The sequence below is a fragment of the Trematomus bernacchii genome, unplaced genomic scaffold, assembly GCF_902827165.1.
Source record: "Trematomus bernacchii unplaced genomic scaffold, fTreBer1.1, whole genome shotgun sequence".
In the NCBI taxonomy this organism is placed as follows: Eukaryota; Metazoa; Chordata; class Actinopteri; order Perciformes; family Nototheniidae; genus Trematomus; species Trematomus bernacchii.
In genome coordinates this window covers 4,430,278-4,448,532 of record NW_022987616.1, presented here as the reverse complement: position 1 = coordinate 4,448,532, position 18,255 = coordinate 4,430,278, and the positions used below count along the sequence as shown (strand labels likewise).

Here is an 18,255-nt window from a genome sequence, read left to right as displayed (position 1 = left end):
TATGAAAAGATATAGGTGCTTAATTTGTCACTGGCTGAGTCTTAAACACTCTTGATAAGATTTTGTTATGGATCAAAACTGTCACATGCGCTTTATGATTATTTCAATCTGCCAATATATTATAATATAAATATACCAAACCTATAATAAGGGAACAACAAACAACACAAACAAAAGCCATGATATAGACACATTTGTTGTAAAAAAATCTCTGAATTATCAATTAGCAGTTCAACTCTGATGATGACATTATGCATGCACTCCCACCATTTTGAATTTAAAATAGTTTTAAAAAATAAGACTTTTTGACAAACACCACTGTGATACAGAACAAACAGTAGTATAGTAGAAGAAAATAGTGCATGATAAAGTTCAGTTCATAAAGCTTCTAGTCTATTAAACTTTTTTTTCACTGTCATACTAACTCACCGGGTGTGTTGGGTGGGAAAACAGGAAGTGATGATGGCCCATTGACCCCGGGAAGTAGCACTGGCGGAAGGCCAGATAACCCTGGGTAGCCTGAGGGTAGGCTGAGGCCATGAAGTGCATTATTGTTGTCCACTGCAGTCCTGTGCTGCTGGCCAGGCAGGATGAGTCCCTCACCAACTTTCATCATGCGGTCGAGCTCTTGCTGGGCCATCAGTTGACGGACAGTGGTTGGTGCTAGGTAGTCCTTTTCTCTATCGACCTGGTTTACCAGGATTTCTTGCACTTTGGCGATATGCTGTTTGGAAAAGATGTGGTCTCGGACGGACATCCGGGCTGTGTACTTTATACAACACAGAGTACACTCAGGCCGGGGCCCTTCTGGTGAGCCTTGACTTATCATAAATGGCTTTCCAATGTTAATCTTGAATTTCTTTTCTTTAGCACGGGCATTCTGGAACCAGACCTGGACCACACGCTTGGGGAGTCCAATCTCATTGCCGAGCATCTCACACTCTTGCATTGTTGGAGTGCGGTAGTCACTAAAACAGGCTTTGAGGACTTTCAGTTGCAGGTTACTCATCTGCGTCCTGAATCGTTTGTGGCCTGGCCTATCCCCAGAATTGCTGCCTTTCCCCGACTTGAAGGGGTTGTTTGCCCCAAAGGGACTAGGAGAACTGGGATCAGCAAGGCTTGAAGATTCACTTCTGTCATTGAAGTCATCCATTTCCTCGTCTCTGTAGCTGTAGTAAGAGTCACAGTCCCTTCCGGGGAAGCTGAGGGCAGGGCTCACCATGCTGTATTGGTATCTGTCGTTGCCGCCATCAGAACTTGATGCAATGCCACTCTTGTTGTCACTCAGCTTGTCTCCTCCATTGGTTGTGAGGCTCTCAACCTCATTGTTATTACCCTCATCTCCAGTTGTAGCATCGCTAATGGCTGTATTAATAGATGATGTCTCGTCAAAGTCCATCCTACTAAAATCATAAGATGAGGCTTCGGCTGAATTATTATTAGGCCCTTCAATTTCATCACAGTTTTCAGCTTTTAAGGATGAAGGGCTCAAGAAGTTTTTTAACTGTGCCTCAGATGGTTTGACTGGAGTTGAGGATGCAGCAGGCAGCTCATACTCATTTGGCTCAGTCTTGGTAGGCAGCTGTGGGTAGTCAAAGAAGTTATACTTATTTGGGCTTTCACCTCTTTCATTGTCTTGATTCATCATAGGGCTCGCTGGCAAGCTAAAGCCTGCTTGCTTAGCGTCATGCCAGTGTCTAGATCTTATGTGGCTATCTAGAGCAGATTTGGCCTTGAACAGTGCTCTGCAAAAAGGACATTTCTTGTGGGACTGGGAGGGACCTATAGCCCTGAACTGCCCTTTTCTCTCCCTTGCACGGGTGTTCTGGAACCAAACTTGCACTACTCTCTTCTTCAAGCCAACCTCACGTGCAATGTGGTCCAACATCTTCCTTGTTGGGTTAGAGTCAAGTAGGTATTTTTCATAGAGAACCTCCAGTTGTTCAGGTGTGATGGTGGTTCTCAAACGTTTATCTCTATGTTGTTCTTCACTACTGTTTCCACCATCTTTATCGATAGCACTTTCGTCCTTGTCATCAAGTTTTCTCTTCATGGACCCAGAGCCTGCAGCAGAGCCCAAACCAGAGCTTCCCTGAGATGGGATTTGAGGGAGGCCTCCGGATAACAGCTGGCTAGCCATTAGAGGGTTGTTTGGGTCAAATATCATATAGGGCATGTCCATAGGTCTTTCAAGAAACTGAGAGTGAAGGAATTGGTTTTGGGCAGCCAAGAAATGCATGTGCTGATGCTCCTGCCAGAGCTCCATAGTGGGGAATGCAATCTTACACTGGTCACACTGGTACTGAAGCATCTGGTGGGGCAGGCTGTTTGTAAGAGAGGAAAGGGCCAGTGAGAGTGGACTTGAGGGCACAGCAGCTGGCTGTGGCTGGGAATGGGGTCTTGACATTTGTTGCTGGGGAGCTTTCTGTGGAGGTGGCTGAGGTGTGCTAGCCTTTGATGGTCGGGGTTCTGGTAGTGACTTCACCACAGGGGAGGGGGCAGTCTCAGTTGGTTTAGTTTCAGTTTCAGGGGCAATTTCTGGCTTTGGGGAAGTTTTCCCCATACTGGCATGAGGAGAGGCCATCACAGGGGAGCTTGAACCAGAACTGCTGGCAGTACCGTGAGACTGTTTGGGAGGCTCAAAGGGTGTTTGGGCCCTAGCTGGAACTGGGTCAATACTGTAATATTCCTCACACGTGCTTTCCTCATTCCCCTCCTCATCCTCATCCTTGTAACATAGCTTTTTCTGATGAGTAATAAGGTCAAAAATGCGTGGGAACACAATGTTGCATTTTTTACACTGGTACTGCATGTTAGTGGTTCTGATGTATCGCTCATTTGTCAGCTCTTTTTTCTCATTATCTTTAGAATCTGCCTGATTTTCATAGCTCTTGCGGGCTTTCTGACGGGCATTTTGGAACCACACCACAATGACCCGGGATGGTAGATTGAGCACAGTGGAAAGTTGCTCAATCTCATCGTCCTTTGGATAGGCATTAGTGTCAAAGAAATCTTGAAGTACCCTCAGCTGGAAATCAGTGAATCTGGTTCTAGAGGACCTCTTGTTGAAGGCGGATTCAGTTCTGTAGTATTCATGCGCACTGAGCGCTGGTTCAATTCGAATATCTTCCAATGTAGTAATTGGAGGAATACTAAAATTGTAGGGAGAGTCCTTACTCCGCTGTCTCTCTTTGAAGAGAGTGTTACGGAACCAGTGCTTTATGACTTTTTGTGGCAAGCCAGACTTCTCTGACATCTCCAGAATTTGATCTTCATTGGGAGAATTGTTAATGTCAAAGTTGGCACGGAGGATCTTCAGCTGGTCATCTGTGATACGGGTGCGTGGTCTTTTAAACTGGGACTGGCGGAGAAAGTTTGGATCAAGACCTAATTGTTGCTGGCAGAGCTGTGTAAGGTCTGAGGAGGAAAGGGACTCCATACCAGGCAGCTGGAGGGCAAGTTGATGTGACAGGCCTGGGTGCTGCATAGACTGCATCATCATAGGTGAAAATAGAGGCATATCCATGGGAACAGGGAGCTGCACTTGAGAAGGTGGTGGAGGGGCAGTAGGTTGTTGAGGAGGGGGCTGTGGCTGGGCTGGTGGTGCCTGGTGAGATGGTTGGTTTTGGGCTGTATTGGGGGCAGAAACTGGTGAAGGTACTCGGGTTTGGGGCTTGGTCATTGATGTAGAGGGAGGTTGAGGAGCAGTCACTGGGGCTGGAGTAGTAGGTGGGGGAGGAGGAGGGGGTGGTAGTGCTGGTGGTGGAGTTTCAGGTGAAGCAGGGTGTATTGGATAGAGTTTGTCATAAGCCTCTCTGTACTGCTGGGCAAACTTCTCTAGCTCCACATATGGGAAGAATTGACTGTGCACATGTTCCTGATGGCTTTTGAGAATAAGCATATTGGAGAAGAGTTTCCCGCACATTCCACACTCAAGCTTATCCGTGTTCATTTGCACTTGTTCAACTCCCTCTTTGTTCTTCTTTTGATTTTTTTGTCTGTTTTCATTGTACTGGATGACCAGTTCAAATCCAAAGTTCTCCAGTAGTGCTTTGGCTGCATTGCCCCTTGCTCCTGACACAATGCGTGGAGGAGGAATCGATGGCTCAGAGAATTTGGATTTTCGAGGGTCTTTGCCGTCTTTTCCTCCATCACCGAATGCCTCACCTGCATTTTCCATCTTTGCTCGATTTTCTTTCTTTCCGAGTTGGTCCTCTGCATCTCTTGACATCTGAATTTCGGACAAACAGCTGGACTCCATTTTGGATTTGTGGTTCTGCAATTGCTGGATTTTCTGTTGCTGCATTTGCATTTGGTTCTGAGAGGCTTGCTGCTGCTGCTGTTGCTGCTGCTGCTGCTGAGCCTGCTGCTGAGCCTGAGCATGCTGCAGCTGGTGTTGCTGCTGCATCTGCTGCTTCAAGTCTTCTAGGAATGATCCAGTAAGGCCAGGCATTCCAAAAGCTGCTGCTGAGTGCATCGCAAGTTCTGGGCTTAGGTTGAACTCTGCTCCTGGGATGTAGAAGGGAAAGAGGAACTGTGGCTGTTGAAATTGCAGAAGTGCTTCTGGGGTCATTGGGAAATGGGGGAAGAAAGCTGGATTCAGGAACTGAGGCTGGAAGAAGGCAGCCTGTTGCTGGAGCTCATGTTGAAGCTGCATTTGCAATTGGGCTGCGGACTGCGCTGACTGGTGGCTGGCTGCCTGTGCTGAAAGATGGTCAGTAGTCGTGAGTTGCTTTGAGTTGTTGCTGCTGTTAGTTTCTTTGGGTTCCACAGTGTTTTCTTTGTTAGCAGACGGTGTTCCACTTCTAGCAGTGTCTGCGTGGCTGCTGTTCGCTTGCACGCTTGGGGATGGGCTTTTTGCAGTCACTGGGCCACTGGTGCCAGTGATACTGCTACTGCTGCTCATTTCGGTTTTGGCTGTTCTGGCTTTGGTCTGGTGGAGCACTGACCTCATATGAATTTCAAGAGTTGAGCTTTGGCTGTAGGCAACATTGCATATATTGCATTTGAATGGTTTGTTGTCAATGCTGTTGCTTGTCTCTTGTGGGACTGGGCTTGACGCCTCTTGAAGAACCTTCTTCAACTTATGCAGGTGGGACACTGAATTATAGTGGACAAGTAGGATGTTCTTTTGGGTGAAGGACTCCTTACATACTGTGCACTTGTAAGGCCGTGAAGGGTCCAAGAATTTCTCCATCGTAAAGTTGGGCCCTTTCCTAAATGGTAGGGTCCTTTTTGGTTCTGATCCCATCTCATCAAGCAGAGATCCACTGTCACTTTCAGTAGGACTAGGCTTTTCTTCCTGATCCATTTCATCATCTTTGTCTAAGTCATGCTCAAAGGCCTGAGCTTCCTCCAAGGCCCTGGCTTCGCTCTCAGTGATATCTCCGTTCAGTGGCAGATTTCCTATGAGCTGCTGCACCTCAGCTTCACTTAGTTCAGGGTGCCCGGTCTCCAAATGCTTCTTGAGCGCCAGGAATGTCCTGAAGCTGCGCTGGCAAAGGCTGCACATAGTGGCTGCTCTGATGGCATGGTATTGGGAATGTATCTGAAGCTTCTGCATTGTCTTAAAGGCTAGGCTGCAGTGGTTGCAACGATATTTGTAGACATGACGATCAGATACTGAGAGCTGCTGTTGTTGCTGCTGGAGCCTCTGGAGCTCACTGAGATGGTCCTGTAGGGTATCAGGGGACTTGCTATCATGTCCTAATCCGCTAGCTCTCTTCCAGCCTGGGGCCTCTGAGGCTTCCTTTGGGGGCTTAAGTTCCTCAGTCTGCAGATCCAATTCATTTTTGTCTTGGTTGTTCAGCTCATCCTTTGAGATGTTTCCTACAAGTAGAAAATACAATTTGAAGTACAATAATACACATCATAATTTATTTTGCAATCATATTTGCCTGATATTTCTTTTTCGAAAAACGGAATGAACCCAATTATTAAACATGTACATATTTATATAATAAAGTCAACAATAAATGACACTAATGAGATATTCAATGCTGCTCACCTTGAGACTTCCCTGACCCATCAGTAAGAGAGGTAGAGGAATCCATTGAAGACAGAACTTTGTCTTGTCCAGTTTGGGGATGCATTGTATTATTTGGTGTTGCTGTGTCAGGTCCAACAACCTATCAACACAAAAGAACATTTATTATGATATGCATTTGTTAATGATGATACAACACTTTCTATATGTCTAGAAAACAATCATTTCAAGGGACATGTGAATACTCTTTTCCATTTTACCGGAATTTGCAAAAACATTTTTGCTGACACACATAAGCAAACAAACACACACATCTTCATAATCATTACTTCAACCTACATTCATAATCAGCTTTTCCACGCAGTCAGGGGCCACACTGTGGAGGTGGGTGAGATGCAGCTGCAGGTGAATCTTGTTGCTCAGGACATCCTGGCACAGTGGGCAGCGAATCACTGGCTGCATGGAATGCTGGGACATCACATGGAGCTGCATACGGTTGGCATCTTTACTGCTGTAGTTGCAATATGGACACTGCTGAACCTTAAAAAAAGAAGATGGAAAAATAAGTATCTGATTGGGACTAGAAAAAAATAACAGCATGTGCAATTTTAAATAAAGTCCAACAGCAGAAATAACTTTTAGCATAACGTGTCCTATTAAGTGCCATACTTTTTTACAAAATAGAGCCTATAGCATGTTTACTAAAGAAGCCAGAGATCACCTCCCAAAACAATGATTTTAAAACTGATGTCTTCTGCACTGTTAGCGGTAAAATCTGCTCATCTATAAAATCATCCTTTCCTGTTCTGCACTGCCCACCTACCGCATCCCACCAACCCCCATACCCACCTTAACACAGAAAATGTAGATCAACCATGTTTCATGTAATTCACTTAAGTCTCTCAACTCATGCAATTTTATTAGCAGAAAACACGATTGGCTAGAATTTCTAATCAGTATTACAGATGACAAAGGTGTGTACTCTACCAAGCTGCGCCATGCCCTCATTACAGGGAGTACTCTGAACATAGCTGCCTCCCCACCACCTGTCTTAATAGAATCCATTTCTGAAATGACTAAGTCCTCCCTCCTTGCAGGGCCCAGAACCAGACAAGCTAATACTTCATAATCTAATTTAAAAACACATATAATTTAAAGAGATGCAAAAAGGGGGAAAGAAGCAGGGAGGGAGGCCTAAGGCTAGTGCAGGTATTCCACTTAAGAGCACAAAGACTGGGATACTGCGCTTGATGCTAAAAAGCTCTGTCAGGGAGGGAATGGCGGGCAGCGTTTAACCCTTTGATAGAAAGCTGGCGCCAGCAATTGCTAAATGCTTAGCTTAGCATTTCTACTACTTACAGTTCATAAGTATCTTCCCATTAGCTCGTCCCACAGTGACAGTGAAGGTTAGATTTCATTAGTGCTTATGAAGGAGAACCTGCTTCATTAACTATTGCCTTTTTGTAACAAACATGTATCAATCTATTTTTGAATTGCCAGATATCCACTTTAATTAGATGCACACTCAAGCTCAATAACTTTCAGATGTATTTTCATTAGAAAAATAAAAACTCCACCAGTAAATGAAAAATCTGTACCTGCTCATTGGCAGAGGTCTTTCCCTCAGCAGACTTTGGCCTTTTGGGCGGGCTTTCGTTTTGCCGATCTGGCAGGAGGGAATGTTTCACCATAGCATTCGGTCCGGTAACCTCTTTGGATGTGGCATTCATTCCTGGCAGACGGTGGAGGGAGGGAGAGAAGGCGAGACAGAGTCAGAATGTTAAGCATTGAAAATGAAAACAACAGTTTTTTTTTTAAAAACACAAAGCTGCAAAATTACAAAATGATTGATGGCTAAACAGTAGATTTATGTTTTAAATTGAGCTTTTTGGAATTACTTCTGGAGCAAAATGACATATTAAACATAAGAGCCATGTCACTTTGATATATAGCGTCCCATAAATCACACATACATACTGTATGAGAAATATTATTTTAGAACATATCAAGTGCATAAAACTGACAAAATTGAGCGAATAAATTGAGATGTCTGACATTTTGTGGCTTCTAGTCCACAAAGTCAAAGGACTATTAACAAACATACTACATAGTTAATAAGATAAACACATTTACATCATTAATATTCAATGAGACATAGGTGATGATTAAAATAATGATTTGGCACCAAGACAACACAAGCTTGGATACAACTGCATAATTCACATTCATATACACTGACGTGTTTCCGCCCTGAGGACATGTGAAATGGAGAAAAACTCGAGCAGGCTCATTATCACAGCACGACATACATTAAATGTTATGGTAATATTATACACTTCATTAGTTCATATACATTTCCCCAGCTGCCTCGACAACTTCTCTGTCTGAACAAGATGCTACATTTCGGGGCTTGGTCACGCCTGGTGGTACAGTAGCGGCGCTGCTTGTGTGTATCTGTTTGTGTGTGTGCGTGTAAGCGTGTGTGACGTTAACAGCGGGGCTCAATGTGGAGAGATCAGCCTCTGGTTGTATTTAGTAAATGCTGCAGCCACTGATAAATCTTTCATTAGCCTCATCCTGAGATACAAGGCATGCAGGCTCTGCTATACTCTGCCACTGCAATTTACCCACTCGGCACAACACAAAGACACAGCAACTCTCTCTCCTTCCTTCCTTCCCTCCCCCCTCTCCCTTGCACTCTTCCTCCCTCTCTCCCTAAGCCATCACCCCCCTCCTTTTAACTCCCCTCCCTCGTCTGGTCACTCAAGGCAATATGTGAGCCTCACTCTTGCGAATCAACGCTTCACGCTAGATGCACAAATGGAAAAAAAAGGGAAATCAAAGCACTGATACATGGAGAGGGGGGTTTGAAAAAAAACATTTTGTATTTCATATTATTCTGTGGCTCGTGTTTGTATTGGGCGCATATCAATTCCTCTGGCCCGTTCATGCATTTTAATTCTGTTGCATTAAGTAGGCGTTCCACTTATTTTATTTGTAATCCCCTATATCTGGAGCCTGAAATATTGGCCTGTCAAGGAAAGTGACAAGAGAGAGAGGGAGGGAGGAAGAAAGGAAGAAAGAGAAGGAGAGCGGAGAATTAAAAAAAAAACACAAGGGCACAATGTGAATTTCCAAGAACATCCGAGAATTGCTCCGCAGCTCAGAATAGTGAGGTAATCTCGTCTTCCACTGCTTGTGATGGCCCCTGCAGGGCTTGTGTGTGTGTGTTTCTGTGTCCATGCATGTGTGTGTGCTTCATGACAGGCCTGTGACACTTCATTGGTCAGATGGGTGCAGCCTAGAAGCACCCGTCCCATCACCTGACCTTTTCCAAAGCCTCCGCCCCACCTGCTATATTCATTATGACCATTTCTAATTTCAACTTTCAATTTTTGCCCCACGTCTTGCAGTCAATTTGCAACTAAATGACATCCCTGCAAAAGGAGATGAGGCGATTGTCAGACAAGGGGGCTGAAAACACATTTACAATGCGGCGGGGGAAAGAGCCCACAGATCACCTTTGATTACTGTCATATCCAATGTAAATGTATAGTATGTTTGTGTATCATGTGTGTGTGCCTGCGACACGTAGATCTGTCCTTCTGGTTTAGATTTCCCTACGACCTCGCGCTTTCATCAACACTTGTGACACCCGTGTGGAGTAGAAAAAAAAACGTTGGTTAACCTTGAATGTTGAGAGAGCATTTGTCTCTATGGCCACTTAGGAGCTTGAAATGGCAAGGCCTACAAATGTGAATAATATCGTTGTTTTGTGACATAGAACGGCATGCAAAATTGTAGAATATCCTCCAGATACGATCACCTGTATCACAAATACATTTGACGGCTTGCACAACCCAAACTCTATCCATTTATACGAGAAAACCACATATCCTTGTGCTTATAGTTTGTAAGCAGTTTCACATCCTCTTATTTTCCTTTGTCTCTGCGCCACACATTTAATGTCCCTTTTCCCTTCTCCTGCCTATTCTTTCCCCTCCTTTCCCTCCATCCCTTCATCTTTAGGTGGGCTCCACCAGCTGCAGCCCAGTGAAGCGGAGGGGCAGAATAAACCTGACACCGTTTCCCCCCCCCACCAATGACAAATGTCTGCATGCAGCAGGACCTTGCTTGATTAGATAAATCAAAAGGTGATTTATGACACTCAACCCCTTTTGCATTGCAGGGGGAGAGAGCGGCACACTCACCACCCATCTTTATTTGCAACTGTCAATGGTGTTTAGGGAGCTGGATATACACACACTTCTGTACACGCAAGTGGGCGCTCCAATGGAGTACCGAGGTAGAGAAACAGAAATGATAGAAAGGGAGAGAGAAGCTCTAAACACCTCAGGATATTTCTGTCTCAAATTGTTCCTCAAAAGGCAGGAGCACCATCACGGCTAATGGTTTTTCACAATTTGTTTTAGAATTTGCCCTTTGTGTCGAAAGGGTGAGACTTTTTGAACTGAACCAAGCCAATGAGATTTTCACACAAATAAACGTATCATAAACAGAGCAGAAGAGCATAGTGTGGGGAGGGGGGGGGGGCTGTCAATTAAGAAGGAGCAGGCTGGGTGGCGGCAGCTTGGATTTAGTATTCAATTTAGCTGTCCTGAGCCCTGGCAGACTGGCTAAGGTTACGGAGTAGTAAATCTAGGAGGGAGAGCTGGCCAAAACAGGCGAGGGAGGGCCGGCCAGCATGATTTACTGGCCTACTGCTCCGAGGTTACGCATTAGGCTGACCCCCGGTCACCTGATAACATTACAGCAACACACTCTGAACCCCAAACTCCCACTGAAGCACTCAGCAGGCCCGGATCTAGCCGGAGGGAGGCAGACAGAAAGAGTGGGAAGGAGTGAGATGTAGAGAAATAGTCAGATGTTGAGGGAGAGAAAAGGCAGTTAAACAGCAGCTGTCTTGTAGTTTGTGTTTTTTTAATGACTAGCCCTCCTTTTCTCTGCCATCTCCAGCTCGTCTTCTAATGAGAGATAAATATGAGCATGGCCTTGTCACATTTGACAAATCGTCTGAGACGTTCAACAAGCTGTCATTACTCAGAAAAGCACACATACATGCACAAAGAAATAGCTGCAGGCCTGTAATTAAACATGCTAATAACTTTAATATATTTTAATCTCATCTTGGGGAGACAGGAAAAGGAGCACAGCTCTCAACTCGAAGTGGAATCATTTGCAAGATGCATGCAAATAATAAAGAAAAGACTGAAAATATTCTAAATGTACATGATGATGAACAAGCTAATATGGAATATCCAACATCTGATTTGCATGCGATTCCACTTGGTCTCCCACCCATAGCTGCCCAATGCAAAATTGTATTGGAAATTAATACATAATTTGCCTGTAAGAACAATGAGTAATTTCTTTGCTAATTTGAAGCAGGTAGAGATCTCCTAAGTGTGCCTGACAGGCTCATTTCCACGGGAGGGCCGTTGTTTAGTTGGTTATTTATAAGAAGTGGGCCCCTGAGCCATGGTGGCGACATGCACCATCTACACACAGCACAAAGCTATCTGGAAGTAATCCACATCGGGGACATTTGCATGGAGAATGTAACATGGATTATAATTAATCTAAAGTGACATGGAGTATAAAAGACAACGTAAATGAAGCAAAGGGGGAAAAGCTCTCTGTGTCTTTCCTTGCCTCCATCCCCCCCATCTGGTATTTCTCTTGCCTCTCTTTCCCCCTCTCTATCTATCTGCCCCTCTTTGTTTTAAAGGATCTCGGTCTTGGAGATGAAGTGCGCAAACACACTGCTCACGTTGGGTCACACTTTAATCCCATCCCTGGAGATCTCCATATGGACACACACACACACACACCACACACACACACACACACACACACACACACACCCACCACACAACACACACACACACCACAACACACACACACACACACAGCACCACACACACACACACACCCACACACACACACACACACACCACACACACACACACACACACACACACACACACACACATCACACACACACACACACACACACACCACACACACACACACAACACACACACACACACACACACACACACACCACACACACCAACACACACACACACACACACACCACACACACACACACACACACCACACACACACACACACACACACACACACACACAGCTTGCCAGAGCTTTGGGTCTGAGGATAGAGATGCTAAATCTTACTACTTTAAGCTGGAAACAGAGAAAAACAAGGCCCTGTCTCTGATGATAACCCTAGCATAACAATGCGCTGACACTCCACGCTCCCTTTTGCGTTTCCTGGCATTTTGACTTTCTGAAACCTCATGTAATCCAAATGCAAAAATAAATCACCACTAGCGATAATACATCTGGCTTTCTAGCCACATTTGCAGCCGACCCCGATGCAATTTCTCGAACAAATTATTCAAAAAGGTTCTGCTTTATTAAATACATTCCTGACATCTGATAAACCACACTAGGGGACACGCACATACATAAGCGTGATTTAAAGAAGGAGGAACCTGGACACTTTTTTTGTGTGCGGTGGTGTTAAATGACGCCGGCAGTAATATGCGGCGGTAAATGCATGGATGGTGGTTCCCCGCCAGTCCGTCAGACAGGCCTGTCAGAGAGATAGAGCTGAAAGATAGATGACTAGCTAAACTAATAGGCCCCAGCCTCACTCAGCTCTCCTTCTGCCTCATTGAGCCTCACATTATGGAGCTAGGTATGGCATGCTAGGAAGAGGAGGTGGGGAGGGAGTTTGAGATGGATAGAGGAAGGTGTGTGAGTTGGGAGGGGGGATTGAGTGGGGCAGGAGACATTAGTAGAGGGAGAAAGAATGAGAAAGAGAACCCCATGCAATGACAGAGAGAAAAAAAAAAAGCACCCCATGCAATATTCATCCCCAGCCATGGATTTCCATCTCATACATAAAAAGACCATATGAATTCTTATTTGGGTAAATCAAATCTAACAAAGCCAGGGCTATCCCAACCACAGCCTTGCAGCGGAGGCATTATGTGCTCCCTACCTCGCCCCAAAATAACAAAAAACACCAAGCCGTCTTGTAGGGATTGTGGCCCCTCCCCGCTTACAGTATTGCCATTCTTACAAATAGATAAACCGTGCTTTCTATCGTGTGCTCTTTTGCTATCTGAGGTAATGCCCGGTGATAGGGTCACAGATTGGACAACAATTAAGGGATGGATTGAGACGGGGGAAAAACAGGAGAGAAAGAAAAATGAAGGGAGGGGGAAAAAACTAATTTAAGGGTTGCAAGGATGCGGTGCAATATTAGAAAAACATATACACAGCCCCCCCCCCCCCCCCCATCTAATCCTGCGCTTATGAAAAATTAATATGTCATCGGAGAGGGCACAAGAACGAGAAAAGATTAATGCAAGGCGCTTATAAATTACAAGCACGCAAACTGATTTGATTAAAAAATAATCTGGGGCCTGGACATTGCCTGGTAATATCCACAACACTCAACTTATCCCTTTTTTTCTCTCTCTCCTTCTTACCCACTCTCCCTGTCTTTCTCTTTTTCTCTTTCTGTCAGATGGAAACGATTAAAGCAGGTCACATGGAGGCTAGTCAGCAGCGTTCACATGTTACACACACATGTTAGAAACCTTATCTAAAGGCGAGAGAGAGATGGACGATAACTTATAAAAGAAGGGAAGCTTGCGTTTCATATGCGTTTTGTATGCGTGTTTGTGTGTGTACAGTGTGTGTGAGTGTGTGTACTTACGGTCAGTTCTCCTGCTGTCAGTCGAGTCTCGGTCAGTGAGGTTGAGTCCAGGCCTGGAGGAAGAGCGAGGGGGTCTCTCACCATCCTCAGCAGTGTCTTCTGAAAATGAACAGAAGAAAGGTCTACATTACCCATAATGCTCCTGAAAAAACGACGAACTGCCAGAAAACAGGGAAGTTGTGGACAGTCATTTTGGTTTCCTTGCTACAGAAGGAATTTTAAAAACCATGTATATAAATGTACTTTAAGAAAAAACCTAATAATATTTACTGGTTTATACATTTGCTCAAAAAATGTAAAATATTCCCCCTTTCCTTCCATATATTCTCATACATTAATTCTTATTATTTCAGGTTAGAGAGCTGTTAATTATACATAAAAACATTTTACTCTTTCAATATAAAAAAATGATTGAATGAAAATGCTATCCATTCTACTTTATTAGAGACCAGTAATAACAGTATCCTATAGCCCAGGCCTGCTCAACTCTATAAAGCCAAAGTGAAAATTAAAAATCCATGCAGAGAGTGTGTAGATGTTCACTACCGTACTGCATATAGATATTGTATTACCTCTGTTAAAAATATGCGTGCATGCACACACACACATGCAAACCAACACACACACGTGCAGCTCTGTACTATTAGCAGATTAGCCTGCCCATCTCTGAGAGTTCAGCCCCTTGTTTGATAATTCTGTGTATCTGCAGTGTTCTGCCAGTGGATTAAACTGTGTGTGTGCGTGTGTGAGAGAGAGAGAGAGAGAGAGAGAGAGAGAGAGAGAGAGAGAGAGAGAGAGAGAGAGAGAGAGAGAGAGAGAGAGAGAGAGAATATAGAGAGATAGAGCTATATCCGATAGAGCTATAGAGAGAGAGAGAGAGATTGTGTGTACAGTTTTGTATGTGTGTATATGTGTCGCCAGCGCAAGCTAACACTAATCCTAGCCGAGCCCCAGCGCTCCCTTTCATCCAGCCATCATTTGTCTCCGGCTGGGCTGATGTCACTTTGTAATGAATTTTGAGCAGTCTGAGAGAGGCCAGATAACCAGGCATGCACGCACACACACACACACACACACATACAACATACATACACATATATACACACACACACACACACACATACACATACTACCCTCCTCCATCTCAGAGTAGCACACACAAATGCAAAATCAAACAGAAACACTTGCACACAGGCGTCAAATCATACACACACGGTATCATATTCACACACACACAGAGCAAAACCGTTAAAAATTGCATGTCTTCTAAACGGGGGGAAGGGGGGGGTCTCTCACCACAAACCCCTCACTCTGCCAGGGAAGGGAACTGGTGAATGTGTGTGTTTGTGTGTAAAATAGCTGCGCTCATCAATCCTGCTCTGCCTTAATAACCATATTTTACAACACACACACACACACACACTCATATTCATAGAAATCAGGCAAAGGGTGCATTGAGGTCAGCCTGCATTTGCATACAATCACTTTGGCCATTGTATGACGAGAACAGGGGTCTGTGAAACCCCCCTCGGAAACATGATATGATTAACCCTTTCACATACAGCGGGGTGCACACACACGCACACGCACACGCACACACAGACAGACACATAGACTAAGTGCTGGCGCCGTTTCTCTAAGCGCCAACACATTAAGTGGACATTATATACAGCATGAAATTTTCATGGCAGATGCTGGCATGTGATTGAGGAGAAAAATCGTGGCTGTGTGTGTGTTTGTGTCCATGTTGTATTTGTTGCACATGCGTGTGAGTGCTGTACACATTTTGTACACACAGTCTATTTCAAGGTGTATGTGTGTGTCCTTGTGCATGTGTGTGTTTGTGTGTGTGAGAGAGACTGGGACTGCACTCTGCTCCTGATGTTTTATTAATACGTTGGTGACAACGGGGATGAAATATCTCCTGTCAGCCAAGAGAGCCCGGGCTGCAGAAATTGCCATTTTCACTGCCGGTGCTGCAGCGTCCATCTTTGTATTTTAATTCACCCCACCTTCGTACGGAGGGAAGGGGGAAGGCAAGTATGTGCGTGTGCTTTTGTGTAAATGTTGTGGTGTGAAGTGGGTTTGAAAGTCTTTCATCACTGGTTTATCTTTTCTCTATAGTTGACTTTTGTTCGATGCCAAGGAGAAGCAAATGGCACAAATCGAACAGCATTTTTCACAGAAGAGTGAGAAGAGAAGGGGAGGAAAGGGGGGGGGGACAAACAGAAATTCAGAGAGAGAAAAATAAACTCTTGAAGATCTCACATATATACTGCAAGGTCAGGACAATGTCTCAAAGGAAAGAATTTATAAAAACTCCAAACGCAGAAGAAAGAAAAAACATATTTGTATCTCTTTGTCATGGACTGCTTTCATTCCTTTCCTGCACTGCATGTTTGTAAAACACAATCGCTCTGATCGAAAGCTACCTGCTTTTACAAATGACTTGTAAACTGTTATTATAATCTTTTTATAATATCACTATAATAATAAACTGTAGCTTTTATTTCATACCATAAATATATTTATTTTCATAACTCCTGTGGCTTTATCATGAGCACATTCTCGACAACATACTCAGAGTAATTAGTTTATGTAATTAAAATAAAAACTATTTTGATACTGCTTGATATGATGTTTGCAAGAGATGACTGCATATTTGATATTATAATTTTAAAGCAATTAAACTAAGTTCTTCTTAAATGACAACAAGGAGCAGAGGACGAGTGTGGGGTGGTAGATGATCATGACGTCCACCATCTTAACAAACCTCTAGGGGGCAGTCTACCTGTAGCTAGATAGGACACAAGAGAGAAGAGACAATGAACAGAGAGAGGGAACAGAGGGAGGAATGAGGGTGAAGAGTGGGTGAAGAAAGAGGAAAAGACAGAGAAAAGGAGGGGTGATCATCTGGGCCTCATCAGTGTTTTTTTTTGGTTCACTCCTTTCCCCCTGTAGTCGGTTAGATCTATGGTGTGTGTGTGTGTGTGTGTGTGTGTGTGTGTGTGTGTGTGTGTGTGTGTGTGTGTGCGGGGGAAATGTGTTTCCACGCTGAGGACATTCCCAGACGAGTTCTCCCGATACATCAGTGCAGCGTCTGCCCTCTGACTGACCCTGACAGTCACACACAGCACGAGTGTGTGCGTGCGTGCGTGCGTGTGTGTGTTTATGTGGATGTGCGCAATTGATCAAGTGAGTGAGACAGTGACTGCATGTGTTTGCATGTGAGTTGTCATGTGCAAGTGTGTGTGTGAGAGAAACGGAGAGACAGAGGAGAGGGTTCTGCGGCAGGGACTCTTAACCATCAACTTAATCGCTACCAGAGGACGCGCAGAGCAAAACTTTCGCAGTCACCTTCCACTGCCTGACACACACACACACACACACACACACACACACACACACACACACACACACACACACACACACACACACACACACACACACACACACACACACACACACACACCACACACACACACACACACACACACCACACACACACAACACACACACACACACACACACACACACACACACCACACACACACACACACACACACACACACACACACACACACACACACACACACACACACACACACACACACACACACACACACACACACACACACACACACACACACACACACACACACACACACACAGGGAGTGGGTCAGACTGTGGAGGGTGTGTGATTTTGGCAGCCTGGTGGGACTCTCTTTGATGTGGGTCGGTCGGAACATTAAAGCCGGCCGGTGAGCTCGAGCTAACCACAGACCCTGGGTCCGATTACCCTGCAACCAACACCGGCCTATATTTAACCGTTAAGAGAGGAAGAGTAATTAAGTGAGTCTTGATCAGGGACGAAAGCCAAATCAGTCTGCTTTAACTTTTTTAACTATTAATTGGATGCCAGTGTAACCAATTAGGCTGCTGGATGAAAAACTCTCCTGTTCTTCCAATACAAAAAATCAACCAAACATGATGACTAATTCTTAGGAGACAATATGTTCTGAATTATTGCTGATTTTAGTACAAATATCTAGTCGAAAACATCACAGTCAGAAACAGTTTCGGACAGAAGGAAAGGAAGATATATAGAAAGAGATGTTTGGAAAGAAAAAATAGACATGGGAGATGGAGGCAATGGAGGATGTATTGAAAGTGTCAGTGTGTGTGTGTGTGTGTGCCCTCGAGCTGTATAATGACCTGCTCTGAGACCACTCGCTCCCCTTCCCCTCTCCCCCTGAGGGCCCATAACCGCCATGCCGGGTCATTATGTGCCCGGTGGAGGACTCAGCCGTACGGCACACAACCGTAGAGCAGTGCCACGCGGAGCAACTGGACACAGAGGCTCCAAAAACGGCTGAATTCATTAGCCGGGGCCGAGCTGCCTCTAATTTGCTTCCTTAAGGCTAGGATGGTGCTCATTAAAGGGGGTAAAAATAAATCCTTTTTACATTATTGTTTATCTTAAATCATATGAAAG

The 18,255-nt window shown here is 44.6% G+C and overlaps 1 protein-coding gene across 4 annotated transcripts in view; it reads right to left on the bottom strand.

Annotated features, from left to right (window-relative positions):
• zfhx4 (zinc finger homeobox 4) overlaps window positions 1-18,255 on the bottom strand; it is a 76,657-nt gene that overhangs the window by 4,430 nt on the left and 53,972 nt on the right. For 3 of the 4 annotated variants that reach the window (XM_034132368.1, XM_034132369.1, XM_034132370.1), the window contains 5 exons: window positions 13,760-13,858; window positions 7,585-7,718; window positions 6,326-6,526; window positions 6,008-6,128; window positions 430-5,829 (listed from right to left, as the gene is read on the bottom strand). In XM_034132368.1, the coding sequence (XP_033988259.1) occupies window positions 430-5,829; window positions 6,008-6,128; window positions 6,326-6,526; window positions 7,585-7,718; window positions 13,760-13,858 (5,955 nt within the window). The remainder of the gene's footprint in view (window positions 1-429; window positions 5,830-6,007; window positions 6,129-6,325; window positions 6,527-7,584; window positions 7,719-13,759; window positions 13,859-18,255) is intronic. The other variant, XM_034132371.1, reaches the window with a different exon arrangement.